The following is a 15,298-nucleotide window of genomic DNA, read 5'->3' on the forward strand; positions in this document are numbered from 1 at the left end:
GATCGGATCATACGATTGTTTCTGTACTCAAGACGAATTCGACCCGGCATGCGACGCCTGAATCAACCTGGGTGATTGTGCCCTCAGCCTCGGGTTGAGGTTATCCCTTGACTTGGATCAGATTACGCAGTCTTGCTTCTGTGCCAGAGAGGGCGGTCTCATTTTGAGTGCCTCCAAAGACGCCAGTAGATGAGTATGCATATTGAGAAAGACGTTGGGTATAAGGCGATACACTCGGGAGCCAGTTTGGACCTCAAGATCTTTGTTCGAGGCTGTCTCGTTCTTCATCCTATTGCTTAGCTGATTCATAGTCATCTCTGACGCTCTTCAAACTCCTTATCACAGCCATGAGGCTCCACTTAGCAGTGCTTCTTTTCGCTCGGCTGACGTCGTCGATGTTATCTGCTAACCGTAACGCCGCAGAATCCCTGGAGCCAGTCAAGAGCGAAGGAGCATCACAGATGGATGTAAACCCGCCAGTCGATCAACAAGCTGCGACTTCCTTGCCGAGAGACGTCCCACTTGGATCTACCACCGTTGAAATGCAGCAAGATGCTTCGTCTGAGACCCGAGTTTACACGGTCTGGGCAAGCGACGTCCACAACGAAGCCCAGGTCAATGAGACGCGCACTTGGCTCAAGAGCCTTGTCAAAGACAAAGACAGGATGCGTGACGAGCTGGGATGGACATGGGACACCTACGAAGATTTCCCCAGAGAAGAGGTGAGCTGTGGATATACGAAACACATGGGAGATGAATACTGACTTCAGATTTTCCCTCTGTAGTGGGACAAGCTGGCCGATGAAGGCAGGTTAGAAGAGGAGTTCGACAATTACGAAGTGGTGCGTTGCTGGTCAGGCGTGGTCTTGGACCAGGCTGGATACGAGAAGGTCGCAGCCAAAACGGAATGGCAAGTCATGGCTGTACAAAGTGCATGGGAGACATATGCTAACTTCATACCTTTACCTCTGCAGGATAGAGGCAATTGCAGCTAATCTACACACTTCGGACATGAACGCACGTGCACTCTCGACGAAGACATATACCGTCTACGCAGCCGACATCAGGAACGAGGCCCAAGTCAACGAAACTCGGGTTTGGCTTGAAGGTTTGACCAAGGACAAGTCTAAGATGCGCGAGGACAAGAGGTTTCCCTGGGATGAGCCCGAAGACATACCAGAAGACGAACTCGACAGATTGTACGACGAGGGCAGGCTCGACGCCGAGCTTGACAATTACGAAGTAGTTTACGCGTGGGGAGGCGTTATATTAGACCAGTCAGGGTACGACGAGGTGGTGGCCAAGAAGGAATGGGTGGAGCATGTCGAGGATCCGAGTCAATACCACGAAGTGAAGATGATTGCTGTCCCCAGAATGAGTGTCAAGACCACGGGAACTCTGGAGGCTCGGAAATTTCAATGGGGAGATTGGCAGAAGCAGGAGGGTGCAGCACGGGACTTGGTCCAAGCCAGCTGTTACGAGTAAGTAAAGGTCTGAATGCTGTATCTTGACTGGGCTAACATGTCAACCCAAGGGGAAGCAATTTGGACGGCTTGTAAGTACCTACTACGGTACTTGAAGCCCTAAAAAGGCCGGAACTAACCTGTTACAAACAGCAAAGACTACGTTTACGAGAAGAGAGCTGGAGAGGGAGTACATGTGTATGTTTTGGATGATGGAGTACAGGTAGATGTCAAAAAGGTGATGACTTACCTCACATACGTTGGTGACATCGCTCTAACCCGACTCCAGGAAACCGGCGAAAAAGTGTTTCCGGGATTCGACAACGAGCAGGACAATAGCGGTATCGTAGAAACAAGAGCTTTCACCAGCCAAAATGCTGCGCACAACATTCGATACGACCATTCCCCTAAAGGCCACGGAACGAAAGTAGCGTCCAAAATCGTTGGGCAGTGGGGAACCGCAAAGGGAGCGACACTGGTGCCGGTGCAGGTCAAACCGGGCGGAGACGACATTCACAACGGGTTCGAAAGGATTGTTGCAGATGTAATCAGACGGCGCAGGAAAATACCAGGGTTCCAAGCTGTAAGTGCGACCAACAACTGACGCCATCGACGCATGGTTACTGTTCTGGACCAAGCTTATGGAGTATACTAACGTCGCGTGACTTTCAGGTTGTCGTTATGAGCAGCGGCACAGAACGCGCCGTCGGAGACAATGGTTACAAGGGCTACACACGAGAAGAAGCAGAGAACGATTACAGAGCAAAGCAACAGATTCGCTGGATAAAGCAGTTATTCAGTTACGGGGTCCCCGTGGTGCTCGCTTCGGGTAATGAAGCCGAAACTGAAGGCCGAAAAGTCATCGACCATTTCCCCCAGGTCTTGGAGACAGATGACTTTCCCATTATCAACGTCGGGGCTGCCACGCTTGCAGGCAAAGCTGCACCTTTCTCGCAAGGCCTGGGTACCCAGCAAGATCCAGAGAAGCGCACACAGCTGACTATCTACGGTGTTGGAGTGGATGTCGACGTCCACGATCAATATGACGGTGCAGCAACGCAGGATTCGGGTACGTCGTTCGCTGCACCGGCGGTGGCAGGCATTATTGCTACACATATGAACTACGAGTCCTGGGACCAGAGCAAGCAAGGACCCGACCGAGTGAAAGAAATCAAGAGATGGATAACCACGCCTGAGTCGAGCTAGGAGCGTGCCAAAGATCCTGACAAGCAAGTCAACATGGTAAGGACAACGGCAACACAATCCGAAGTTAGTAAGGAGGCTGACAATCCAAACAGATTTGGAACGGCGCCGACAAAGCAGCCCACGACAGCGTCTCCAACAACCAGTCGCCCAGCCCACCCCCTCAAGCACCAAAGCGCACCTTCACCGTCGGCCTCGAACAAACCACGACCCCAGAATGCTCCAGCGTCATCTCTAACCCCGACTTCCCCCCACATGACAGCTGCAAATTCAAATACCAGAACCGATACTTCTTCTACCGTCGCGACGACGACAACCAAGAACCCGACAGCCTGTGCACTTCTCTGCTCAACGACTTCCACCAAGACGACCAAGGCGCAACGACTGATGAGAATCTATTCGAGCATCCGACGTGGCCGGCGGGAGAGTGGACGCTGAATCTTTTCGGCGAGGAATTTGTCTACAGGAATGATGGGCAGAGTCCGGGAGCGCTGTTCAAGGGCGAGCAGCAAATTAGTTGCGCCGGTGATCTCGAAAACCATGGTAAGTCCGAGAGTCTGGAGTGGGAAGTGATGACTGTGCGCTTCGATCTTTTGCTGACGTGGTGTTGTAGATCCCCTGTCGGATGAGCTGTGTGAGAACAGTCTGACCAAGCAGGATGGAAGGAAGAGAAAACGGAGACGGCTGGTTGGTTGCACGTGGTGAGTGCATGTGTGGTCGTGGCAATGACATGGGTACCTCTTTCTGTCGTTTCATTCTTTTTGTCTCTATGTAGAGTTCTGGGCTATGTTTTTCCCTACCGTCTCTTCTTGGACTGGGGTCCGTCCGCTTGGACTGATGTGTCTCTTTCACGCTCGTTTTCGTTTCGACGTCCTTTGTTGCGGATATCTCTAGTTCCATAAACCAACAGCAACCACATGAGCCTGAGAAGAGGCGATGATGCGCAGTCTTTACAGAAGGCGAGTTCGCAAGCACATGCTATGTATCACCATGGTTCTATTGCTCAGCCAGGTCTTCCATTTCCAGATGCTTTTGTCTCCGATGCTATATGTACAGCCAACTCAGGTGTCAGGCACATCTTCCGCTCACTCCTGCTGCGACATGTGTGTCGGGAAGTTGTAATCCGTATAATCGATATGTACAAACGCGCGATCAACGTACGGCACACTCTCTGTAACCCTGTCAGTTTCCTGGTCTACGTAAAGATAGAGAAGAAGGATGACTTACCAAGTACATACTGCAGACTCTCACCCAAGTCATGGCTATCCCTCAAACTGAGATTCTCATCAACCACAATATCCACCTCGACATTCAGCTTGTCACCCGCGTGGTAAGCCTGCAGACCCTGAATCCTCTTAATAGACTTTGCGAAGCGCATTGTCATGTAGAGAAGGATGTTGCGCTCATCCGCCGTTGCGCTGGCACCAGTCAGATTGCGAATGTGCTCCGCGGAAGTAGCACTCCAGTTGATGATAACATAAGCGGAAAGCAGTATACCGCCGAGCGAGTCGAGCCACCAGATCTTGGCGAAGTAACCCACGAGCGGAAAGAGGATAGAGAAGGTGTTGAAGACGACATCAGTCATGGCGTCTTGGGCCAGTGCCTGGACGGACGAGTTGCGGATGAGGCGGCACCATAGCCAGCAGAGGCCTTTGATGACGACTGTAGCGGCCATGATGGCCACTGCGGGGATGGTCAATTGTACGATTGTGCGGTCGGGTCCAGTGAGTCGGGAAATGCCCTCGATGCCGACTTGGAAGAAGGAGGTCATCATGATGACGGAGAAGATGAGTACGCCGATGGGTTCGAGACGGCGGCGGCCGACTGGGTAGGCGTAGCGGTCTTGACGTGCGATCATCCAGGATGTGAACCACACGATGGCCGTGGAGAGGAAGTCGAGGGCTGCGTCGACCAAACTGGCGACTACGGAGAGGGACGAGGTGAGGACTGTGACGACGATCTTCATGATGAGAAGGGCTGTGTTTGCGCTGAGGTTGACGTATAGTGCAAGCTTGACGATGGGGCTTTCGGTGTCTTCGTCTTCTTCCGGGACCCAGTCCTTCAGCTTGGAGTTTGCGACCTCTAGGTCTTCTTCGTCTTCTACGGCCTCGTCATGTGCGAGAAGAGGCGTGTTTTCGTCTGCTTCGGGGACTTTGTAGAGGTTCTTTGGTGTGCGCTTGACCATGGGCTTCTGCGCGCCATTGCCGTTGAGACTGCCCGATGAACCACTTCGCCCGTTCTCACTATAGTAACCGGGCGTGTTGGTACCATTTGTACCAGCGGGGGTAACAGCGAGGGGAGAAGTCGATGCCGAAGATTCTTCCCGGATGGTTGAGGGAATCTTGACGGCACCGGATTCCATGTTCGTGTACTCTTGGATGAGGTTGTGCGGGAGGGAGGAGTCGAGTAGACGGTCGATGTATAGGTAGTGCTGCAGGAGCTGGTTGTTGCGCTCGTAGTATTCGCGGATCGGCTTCTTCATGCCCTTGAGCTCTTCCTCGGATTTGTAGTACTTCTCCCACTTGTACCGGGGATTGGAGTTGCCAATCAGCCGCTGGCTCCTCATCTGCGGCGTGTTGAGCACATGCGCGCCTATGCTGCTCCTCCGATCAGAGTCGCGGTCGTAAGGCATCACGAGCCCGTTTCTGTATGCCTCCAGGTCTTCATCGTCTGTGTCGCTGCCCCGGCGCTCACTGCTGCGTATAGTAGACGGCCGACGTGCGCTGTTGAGTAGCGAGGGGAGGTGGTGCCCGCGCGTGGATATCGCCGAAGCATCGTTCTGCAGCGGGAGGAAGAGCTTGGAGCTGGCCAGGCGCGGGAGGCTCGATGAGCGTGGGACTGTCACCGGAGAGGGCGACTTGGGCGGTGGTGTGGAGCCATAGTCTGTCATGGCTGCGATTGGAATGCAGTCGCTCGAGAGGCGTGATTAGAGGGCCAATTCCTTCGAATCAAGTTCCTGCGCGTCGACGCGACAAAGACAATGAGCCAACCTGGTGTCGTTCTCTTATCGCTATCGCGCACCGCGATGGACTACGGGAAAAGACTTGGACGGGTAAATGCGCGCGCCAGCCAAACAGACTTGAGATGAAAAGCGCGGCGATGCGAAGAGTTAAAAAGAAGATGCCGTGAAGCACTTCAGCCGGTGTCAACGCCCAAGAGACATGACCAACCGTGGTACCGCCGACGCGTGCGCGAATGCGACGAGTAGGTTCGCCGAAACAAGAGGGTCCTGGTTCGGAGACGGGATCGACATTTCTGAGGCCCAGAATCCTTGCGCCTGCATCCACTTTAGCTGTGGCCATAGCGCCGCACTAGCAATCTGGGGTCGAACAGCCGAGACATCGCTGCAAGATTTCGACTATAGTTTCGTGTCTTATGTTTCACGCAGTCACATTGAGCCCCTCTGCAACATTACTTTCATTCGCTTGTCCTCTGGAATCTCCCGTTGGGACCCGACTTCATGAAGTTGAGCCTTCTGGCCGTTCTGTGCCCATTTTTTGGCGGGGACCCACACTGACCGGCAGTCTCAAGTAATGTACTCATCCCCACGCCGGTACAGTAGCGCCGTTCCAGGTCTCAAACTCCTGTCTTGGCTGTCTATCATCTTCAGAGGTCGGCGCCAAAATTTGAACCCTTGACACGAATGTCTTGGTCATTCATCGGCTCTAGTGTATACCCCAGGATGCCTTCCCCACCTATTCACCACATGCAAAGAAAAAGTTGAACATCTGCCTCCTAGAAAATTGCCTTGCCCTGGAATCTTGTTAACTTAGGTTTCTAAACCAAGGTAGACGGCAGCTCACTTGTTCAGGATCTTTCCTTGTATGAAGTATATGTCTCGTCGGGTTCCTTCGCCATCCTCAAGGCGTCTTGTGCACACATTTCGATGAGCCCAGTGAAGATGTGTGGCTGGTTGTAAATGCGCTCTCGACACATCTCCGCATTATGGAGGTGATCGTGCAAGGCGCAAGAATTGGGCAGAGCGTCCTTCAGCCGTGAGGGCATATCCTTTGACGACTTTTCATCCTTGAGCCTCTGGATCTGCACAACAGCAACGTCGAAAGCAAGGTCCTCGTTCGCCTCTTTCAAGGCACGCAATTTGGTAGCACTACAGTCCTCAGGTCGCCAAAACCAAGTGTATGCTGTGGACAAGACTAAGAAGCGGGTGAACTTGGAAGATGGCGGCAGATTTGCGTAAGTAAACTTAATCAACTTTTTTTGGGGACCTGGCCACCAACTCCACGTAGTTGACTGTGCGATTAAGGCAGTCAACACGTCGTCTCGTAACTGGGGAACGTCGTACTTATCGGCGAAGATGTAGAGACGCAGGAAAGACAGTAGCAACAAAAGGTAATTGTCAAGCCATTCCGGGTTGTAGAAGCAGAGCCTCTTCGCCTCTTCAAGAACTTCTGGACTGTGACGGCCGGCCGACTCGTCGATTGCTCGTGTAGCGTGTGTTTGAGTCTCCGCATCTGGGCCGTTTCTCGCACGATGTGGGAGCTGCAGCTCTGCAAGACCGGTGGCAGCTTCGTGCGCATGCTGTGTTGTGGACTTTTGCAGAAGTATCGCAGGTGAAGGAACCGTAGCGCCACTTGACCGCTGATCTTTTTGGGTATGTGCCCATTGTAGAAACATGCGGAAAGTCTGCTCGGTGACGTCCGTCAGGGATATGGAGCGATCGGTAGTCTCCACGAAGGGACCCTCGAAAGCACTGCGAAAGTACGGTGAGACTGCCGACAAAACATCGCGGTAGACGGTGATATCAACTGCTGTGTCTGCTTCGCCGACGCGGACGGTGACTGTGTCGAGATCCATGGTTCTGTCATACTTGTTAAACTTGTTGTAGATATCATGTCGATTGGCTTACAAGAAATTCAGGGCCATTGCGGCGACAAACTGTGACCGAGCGCCACTGTGTGATCCAGAGTCGAAACGAGTTGTCTTGGATGTGAGATAGAATGCCATTAGGTGGAGGTGACTGTAAAAAGAGCGACTAGAAAGTTGCCTATGCCATAGCGCCACGCTAGTAGGTGAATTCACCGTAATGCTCCTAGAACAGCACCCTCAATGTTTTCCCCAGAAAGTTCATGAATCACTGCGCGACACGAGACGACCGAGCTTTCATCGGGCAGTGGCTCATGCTCATCTGTCACAATTGGAATTCGTCGTTTGCTACGTCCTCATGAAGTAGTCCAATACCTGGTCCTCTTTACTATTCGATGCTTCATGGACACCATACGCGGACTATGGCGCAAGAGCATTCTTGTTCTAGGCTTTCCGGAAATAAAGAGTGATGGAATTCACCGACCATGTTAGAAACATAGAGCTCCTCTTCCACATACATTGGAATAATGCAGTGATATGTTGAAACAAGCATGTATATTCCACCTTGCCATAGTATTTGTGTCAACAAATTCTCCTCTTGAAGACCTCATTCCACATCAGCACATATCAGAGATGTGATACCTTCTCCCGTCAATCACTGAAATCCACTCTGTCTTCTCCGCCACCAACCTCGCCCCTTCCTCGTCGAGCATACACCCCGACCACATAGATACAACCTCAGCCTCATCAAACCATTGCTCCAATCTACCTTCAGCATCGGCCTTTTCGATCTCTTCTTTCGGTATACCCTCATCACCCCAATACCAGCTGTAGTATTCTCGTATCGCGAATGTGTCGTACACGAGGGTGTCGAGCCACGCTCGCGTGGCGGCCACTTGGGCTATGTTCTTAGGGTCTTTTGCGTAGACTGCATAGCGTTTAGGAGGGGCAAGGTGTGCTTTGACCGCGCGGAGGCGACGAGTGGCTGTTGTTTGGGGAGGACGAGAAGCAGATTCCGAGGCGGTGTTTTGGTTTGGAAGTTTAAGTAGGGTGGCAGCTGCTGTTGCATGGGTGTCTTGTAATGCTGCATTCTCTACTCTCTCTTAACGACATCGTCTGGAAGTATACGGTAACTATGGGCAGCTCTCGTACCTTTGGAATCTTTCGGTTCCATATTTGCGATACGGTTATGCGACCAAGTTTATGAGGTAGAAGCGAATATTGTGATTGAACGCCTGACTGCTAGATATCATTTGCTGAGATTGACTTGTGAGGTAGTTGTCGCATTGATAAAATCAGTAATAATAGCAGATACAATACCGACTCTTAGGAGAACCGTCTTAGTGCATCATTCCTTCCAAGGTTTCCCTGAGAAGTTATGTGAAAAGCGGGGGAGGCGTGGTCAACTGTAGTAGAGTCGCATAATTGGATGCTAAACCGTCTCTACTAATCAGAACTTGGCTGATAGGCCAAAGGATGCATCAGATGCCATGATACAGTCCGGTATGGCGCTCTGCGATTTTGCGCAATGTTGGCTATGCGTGTTGGTTCAGCGCGGTCACGCCGCAGAGCCGAACTACGAAGTCAGTCACACCCCGCGAAGCACAGCGCAGGAAACTGTTCTTGATACAAGACTAGATATTTCGCTTGAGGCTTCAGCCCTTTTGCGCACTTCGAGGATCTGGAGCAGCGAAATGTCAATGTTGCAGGTCAGCGCACCTGCGCGTTTGAGACGGCAATGACGCTAAAGCCCCGCTAGCGCGCCCAACACAGTCTAGCCGTTTCTGCTTGCCGCCCGCCAAGCGCACCAACATCGATCAATATTCCTGGCTTTTTTCCGACATCGACAACACCTTTCGACATCCGACTACTCACAACAAGCAGTCAAGATGCCGGTATGATATCACCGCCCGCGGTTGCGACGCACTGCAGGGCAACTAACTGACACTTTCGCAGTCCCAAAAGTCCTTCCGCACCAAGCAGAAGCTTGCAAAGGCGCAGAAGCAGAACCGCCCCATCCCCCAGTGGATTCGCCTGAGGACCGGCAACACCATCAGGTACGCTCTACCCACGATCCGCACGCTCTCGCCGCTTCCGATCTCCGTCACTAGAGACTACGAGGACACGAGAATATGATGATGAGAGCACGAGACTGACATTCCGCCCACAGGTACAACGCCAAGCGCCGACACTGGCGCAAGACTCGTCTCGGTATCTAAGCGTATCGCCCCCGACGAACCATCCCTCACTCGATTCTCGATTCCCAACTACTCCTTGTTACTGCGCCGACAACCTACCTCACACGAAACGAGCGACTACATTGGGAATTTCGCACATGGCGGGAAGCGAGCGACCAGTCTTCTAAGCGAAGCACGTCTGCAAACGAGGGATGCTATGGGTGGTGTTCTTTTCACGTTACCGGATACCTACCTACCTCTCATTCATGGCGCTTTGGGTCTGTAAATGGGAATGAAAGGAATCGATTCATGATGGTTTAGATCTGAGCAGTGCTAAATGGAAACACTTGCTGGGTCACAACAAATGACTTCTGGTGTGCTGATGATCGTGATGTACTGCGCGCAATATGATCCCAGATGCGTCATACGTGACGAGCGTCGCTTTTGTTGTGGACTGGACACTCGCACTCCCAACGCGGGTTGGCACTAAACTCCATTTCAGCCTCATTGTCACATCTGGCCTGAGAAGACTACACATGTACGGCGCTCTTGTGAAGGATGTTGACTACACTGCATTGACTGTATTCCGCGATGACCCCCGCGATATTGATTTAGCCCTATTGCCTTGCCTTTCGATAACACCACCTCACACAAGGAAAGACCCGACAGGTCTACAGACTACACGAGGATAACACAGGCAAATTGAGAACTCCGGCGTCCATGTAGGCTCCAGGGTTCTTAGTCTTCTCATTGATTGAGATGACTTCTTGGAGAAACCGTTCTACGACGACGACCTCCGCGCGTAAGGTTTCTTTGGAGGGGCTGGCAACAATCGCCGCTGCCGCTGCAACGGTAGGCGTCTCAAGATCAGCCCAAGGCGGTCTTTGTCGTACGTCCGATCGGCCTACGGATGGCCACATTAGCGAACATGCCTCAGAAAGCAAACCACCTCAGACAAGGAAACCCCCAAACAGATCTACAGGCTACACCATGATAGGAACCAACGGATCAGAAGATCTGTAGGCTCCGGGGTGTTTAGGGGTTTCCCCGTATAAGGTAAAGCCCTCATGTTGACGTTCTCTGACCCATCACCTCCCACTCCTCACCTGGAACTTTGGTCGCTGGGTCAGATCCACGATCAAACAAGTCTCCTCGCTCTTGCCCGCTGTCTCATAGAGACTGACAACACCCTTCTCGATCTTTATCACCGTACTGCTGCCTGCATAGCAGACGCCCTTCTCCATCCCACACCGATTCGCCATGATGATATAGACGGGTTTATCCCCCTTGGCCTCAACAAGCGGTTGGAAGCGCTCAACCCAGTACGCTACCGTCGCTATATCCGGCTGCGATGGCTCCTGTACAAGTTCCGTAGGCGTAAGGTGGCACAGCCAAGCCATGCTTATGCAAACAATCGGAGATTGCGATGTTAGAGCGAGAGTAGAGAACTCGTAATCGGCCCATGGAGAGACGAACTTGTAAGGATTTATATCCATACATATCCCCATGGTAACCTTTCCCAGAGTACCGAGTTGGCCGGCATAGAAGGGAGAATCTGGCGATGAGGGATTGGATAGTTTATGCGACTTTGAACCGGGCCCTTCAGATGCCCATGTCTCGTCTGTGTAGTACAGGAAGGATTTCCGATAGTTGTTTAGTATTTCTCCATCTGGCGATACAGTGACGGTGGAGTTGTACTGCGTTTGACTGTCCGCGGGATTGGTGGCTGGGGTGGTGATTTCTGGGTAACCAACTGTGACGTGGCAGTTGTAGTGTTTTGCTACTTTCTGTGCCCATTGGGTTGAAATGCCGGATGTGGTAGGCTCGAGGAAGGGTTGGATCTCCTCCAGTGATTGGAAGTTGTACCCAGAGAAGGCGAGTTCGGGGAGGACGAGCCAGGCTAGGTCGTGAGGGATTGCGGTGGACTGGAGGATGCGTTCTGCTCTTTGGATGTTTTCTGGGACGCGCCCGACTTCTGGGGCGAATTGGAGACAGGCGACTTTCATGTTTGCAACTCTCTTGGGTTTGTTTGAATGAACGGATTCTGGTTACGTCCAGGACTTCGGCGTGGAATTGTGAGGCTGTCTGGGGTTTTCGGAAGGCTGCTAAGAGAACAGTTGTATCTTGTGCCTGAATCAGTCGAGACTGATAGGCCGAATAGTTGCTATCTTCCCGTGCGGCTGGGAAGTACCGACTGACGCTACTCAGGCACCAAGCACTGGTTGATTTGTCGTGACAGATGGCTACGAAGTCTGATTGGTTACCAAAAGTAAAATGGGACCGAATGCGGCGACGGATATGGAGAGTACAGTAAATCAAATGTCGCGCTGTTGAGGGTATAGATGCAGCTGGCTGCCCCACTAGACGATCAAGACCCTTGTCGGCTATGATGGCCAGCCAATCGCGCCATTTCCACACTTCAGCCTAACCCCATCCGGCTATGACGCGCATAACTTTCGATGGCCTCACGAGAGCCTCCGCAGCTTACGCAAAGCTACAGCACCCCTCGTCATGTGTCGCGCCTCCCGGTAGCCCTTTCATCCGATCGAAATGGCAGGTAGACGGCTTGTCGATGCCGCCAAGCTATTCAATGCCTCCAAATATGTCGCACAGAAGCACGTCGCGCTTCGCTCTAATCAGTGGGACGCTTACAACAAAACCTCGTCGCTAGCCAAAGCCGTCAAGAACCAAACGGACCGCGTCACCCTCACGGCAGCCGCTGCCATCGCCCTCTCACAACGCTTCAGCGAAGAAGCTCCCTCGTACGCAAAAGCCGCAGCCGAGCGGGCGACGAACACACAATGGACACAGCAGGCGGATATACCTAGAAGAGACACAGTGAGGAGAAATACACCCGTGGAGGGTACTAGAGAGGGTGTAGAGCAGGATCATCACTACGATCGATCAGGTCAAAACAGCTCTCAGGCGCCTCCGCCCACAGAAGAATTGGAGGTCGAGCAGAAGAAGGCCCCCAGATCCCCGCTACCAGACGGCACCATACCAAGCCAAGGGTTGACACTCGAACAAGAGGAAAAGGGCAAGGATGTGTTCTCCGAGAGGCCAGTACATGAGGCGCCGAAGGAACCTCTGGCTGAGGACCAGGGTGAACAAGTTCGTCACCAGGACGATGGCATCAAACCGGTAGAGTCTACAAAGACCACAATACCGCTGCCCGGCAACCCCAGGGGCGCCTCTACACAAACCGCTGAAACGATCCCCGCACACGCGAACGATCCTCAACAGACGCCGATATCTCCACAGGCAGAGAAGCTGCAGAAGGGTCATGACAGAGACGTCTTCTACACGCGATCGGTCGAATCGCAACCAACAGCCTCGTCACAACCTCAATCACAGATACCTCGGAATTCAGGGACAAAACAGCAAAGCGACGAACACGTGTCGGACAAGCAAATGAATCAGGATGTATTCTACAATGTACCCAAGCCGGCGCAGGGGCAAGTGGAGGAAGACCTACCAGAAGGTATCAACACGGATGTCTTCCACTCGAGAAAAGTTGCTAGGATGCTAGGAAGCGATCCTTTCTCGAGAAAGGAATATGCAGAGCGGAAGACCAGTGGTAGACATCCGTTGGATGACAGACCCGTAGGAAAGACCGGCGGCACGCATCCACTTGATGATAGACCTTTGCCCTCGGTACAGCAACAAAGTCCACCTTCGACGCAGTCAAAACCGGTTCAGGGAGCACAATCCGCGAGTTCCTCAAAGGAGATGGAAGATCTGGCATCTCAACTTGCCCAGGACGTGCAGTCAAATGCGGCTGCTTCTGAAGTATGTCAAATCCACCTACTAGCCTGAAGCCTGCTGATTTGCTGACAGTTGTACAATAGTCACCAAATGAGGTAGCGACTCAGCCAGAGAAGTCATCATACGCGCTGCGAGAGTCGAGAGTCCCTTCGTCACGGTTCGGTCGCATATGGCAGTACGCTGGTTTAGGCACAAGCATGGCACTCGGAGCTGTCGGTGAAGGTCTTCGACGAGCGACCGGCAGTGCTGCGTCAACTGGTGGCTCGCTGATGCTGAGCCCTGGGAACATGGAAATACTGGTCGCAAAGCTCTCCCGCATGCGAGGTGCCGCTCTCAAGCTTGGGCAAATGATCAGCTTCCAAGACATCAAGATGCTGCCACCAGCGATCCATGATGTCTTGCAACGGGTGCAGGATAGCGCAGACTACATGCCGGCCTCACAACGGAACAAAGTCTTGAGCAGCAACCTTGGGGACAATTGGCGCGATCTTTTCGAATCGTTCGAAGATGTACCCATTGCGGCGGCATCGATTGGACAGGTACACAAAGCAGTACTCAAGTCTAATGGCCAGGCAGTAGCTGTGAAGGTCCAATACCCTGGCGTTGCCAACTCCATCGACTCCGACCTTAGCAACCTTTCCATCCTCCTAACCGCATCGCGTCTCCTGCCAAAGGGTTTGTACCTAGACAAGACCATCGCCAACGCCCGAACAGAATTGGGCTGGGAATGCGATTACACACGCGAAGCCGAATGCCAGACTCGGTTCCGCAACCTCCTTCAAGACGACACTGATGTCTTCACCGTCCCTAAAGTCTTCCCCGAAGCCTGTGGCCCCACCGTCCTGACCGCAGAGCTCATGCACGGTGTCGGCGTAACCAAACTCAAGACCCTAACCCAGGAGCAACGCGACTGGATCGGCACGCAAATCCTCCGTCTCTGTCTCCGCGAAATTGTAGAGTTCAAGTTCATGCAAACCGACCCCAACTGGACAAACTTCCTCTACAACGCCTCCGCCCAGAAGATCGAACTGCTAGACTTCGGTGCTTCGCGAGATTACCCCGACAAGTTCGTCGAACCCTACATCAAAATCCTGATCGCAGCCTCCAAAGGCGACCGCGCCTCTCTCCGCGACCTCTCCGTCGAACTCGGCTACCTCACCGGCAACGAGAGCCCCGCCATGCTCGACGCGCATATCCAGAGTGTGCTCACGCTTGCCGAGCCTTTCAGCGGCAGTGGGCCCGAGATATACGATTTCAGAGACCAAACGATTACGGATAGAGTGCGCGGCTTGATCCCCGTGATGGTCAAAGAGAGGCTTGCGCCGCCACCGGAAGAGACGTATTCGCTACATAGGAAACTTTCGGGCGCGTTCTTGCTGTGTGCGAGGTTGGGTTCGAGGGTTCCGTGTAAGGAGTTATTTAGTAAGGCGGTGGGAACCTGGGAGGGGAAGGCGTCGTTGAAGTAGAGATGGGGCTTTTGGGACGATGTGTAATGTAGTCTATGTATTTTAGGTTGTCTTTGGCAACGCTTATATGTAAACATATATTTACGAAGGATGTATCGCCTATCTTCAAACTGTGCAGCATGCTTCGTTTGTTTCGTCGTTGATTTCCTAACGCATACACGCTTCGTCTTAGGCCATCCATATTCGCTCCCATCGCGACTTCACTTGTTCAATTGTGCCAGCTTGTTAGCTGCAACCCTTCTTCTTCTTTCTCATGTTTGTACGTTCTTTTGTGGACACTCAGGTTTGCCCAACTAGCATTTAGATATTCAGAAGTAACTGGAGGACAACTGTATAAGCATCATCATGAACATTCATGACTAGATTAGGAAATTCGATATATAGTGGTGGCTGAAACGTG

General features: G+C 52.5%; 5 protein-coding genes across 5 annotated transcripts; 2 read left to right on the forward strand and 3 right to left on the reverse strand.

Moving 5' to 3' along the window:
- Positions 1–189: 189 nt before the first annotated feature.
- On the forward strand, positions 190–3,371 carry J4E78_004069 (uncharacterized protein; the record flags this gene model as incomplete). Its single annotated transcript, XM_049364701.1, has 10 exons — positions 190–193; positions 424–722; positions 786–930; positions 980–1,481; positions 1,617–1,701; positions 1,753–2,046; positions 2,136–2,624; positions 2,670–2,705; positions 2,762–3,209; positions 3,280–3,371. 10 exons carry the CDS (start codon positions 190–192, stop codon positions 3,369–3,371), a joined length of 2,394 nt encoding a protein of 797 aa, XP_049223779.1.
- Positions 3,372–3,751: 380 nt separating this feature from the next.
- J4E78_004070 (uncharacterized protein) lies at positions 3,752–5,556 on the reverse strand (the record flags this gene model as incomplete). Its single annotated transcript, XM_049364702.1, has 2 exons — positions 3,752–3,837; positions 3,894–5,556. The coding sequence occupies 2 exons, from the start codon at positions 5,554–5,556 to the stop codon at positions 3,752–3,754; spliced, it is 1,749 nt and encodes a 582-aa protein (XP_049223780.1).
- A 917-nt stretch (positions 5,557–6,473) lies between these two features.
- Positions 6,474–7,631, reverse strand: J4E78_004071 (uncharacterized protein; the record flags this gene model as incomplete). Its single annotated transcript, XM_049364703.1, has 2 exons — positions 6,474–7,485; positions 7,534–7,631. The coding sequence occupies 2 exons, from the start codon at positions 7,629–7,631 to the stop codon at positions 6,474–6,476; spliced, it is 1,110 nt and encodes a 369-aa protein (XP_049223781.1).
- Positions 7,632–10,755: 3,124 nt separating this feature from the next.
- On the reverse strand, positions 10,756–11,673 carry J4E78_004072 (uncharacterized protein; the record flags this gene model as incomplete). Its single annotated transcript, XM_049364704.1, has 1 exon — positions 10,756–11,673. The coding sequence occupies one exon, from the start codon at positions 11,671–11,673 to the stop codon at positions 10,756–10,758; it is 918 nt and encodes a 305-aa protein (XP_049223782.1).
- A 544-nt stretch (positions 11,674–12,217) lies between these two features.
- J4E78_004073 (uncharacterized protein) lies at positions 12,218–14,898 on the forward strand (the record flags this gene model as incomplete). Its single annotated transcript, XM_049364705.1, has 2 exons — positions 12,218–13,456; positions 13,516–14,898. The coding sequence occupies 2 exons, from the start codon at positions 12,218–12,220 to the stop codon at positions 14,896–14,898; spliced, it is 2,622 nt and encodes an 873-aa protein (XP_049223783.1).
- Between the last annotated feature and the right edge of the window lie 400 nt (positions 14,899–15,298).

This window comes from Alternaria triticimaculans (assembly GCF_023758025.1).
Source record: "Alternaria triticimaculans strain BMP 0046 chromosome Unknown scaffold_4, whole genome shotgun sequence".
Classification (NCBI taxonomy): domain Eukaryota; kingdom Fungi; phylum Ascomycota; class Dothideomycetes; order Pleosporales; family Pleosporaceae; genus Alternaria; species Alternaria triticimaculans.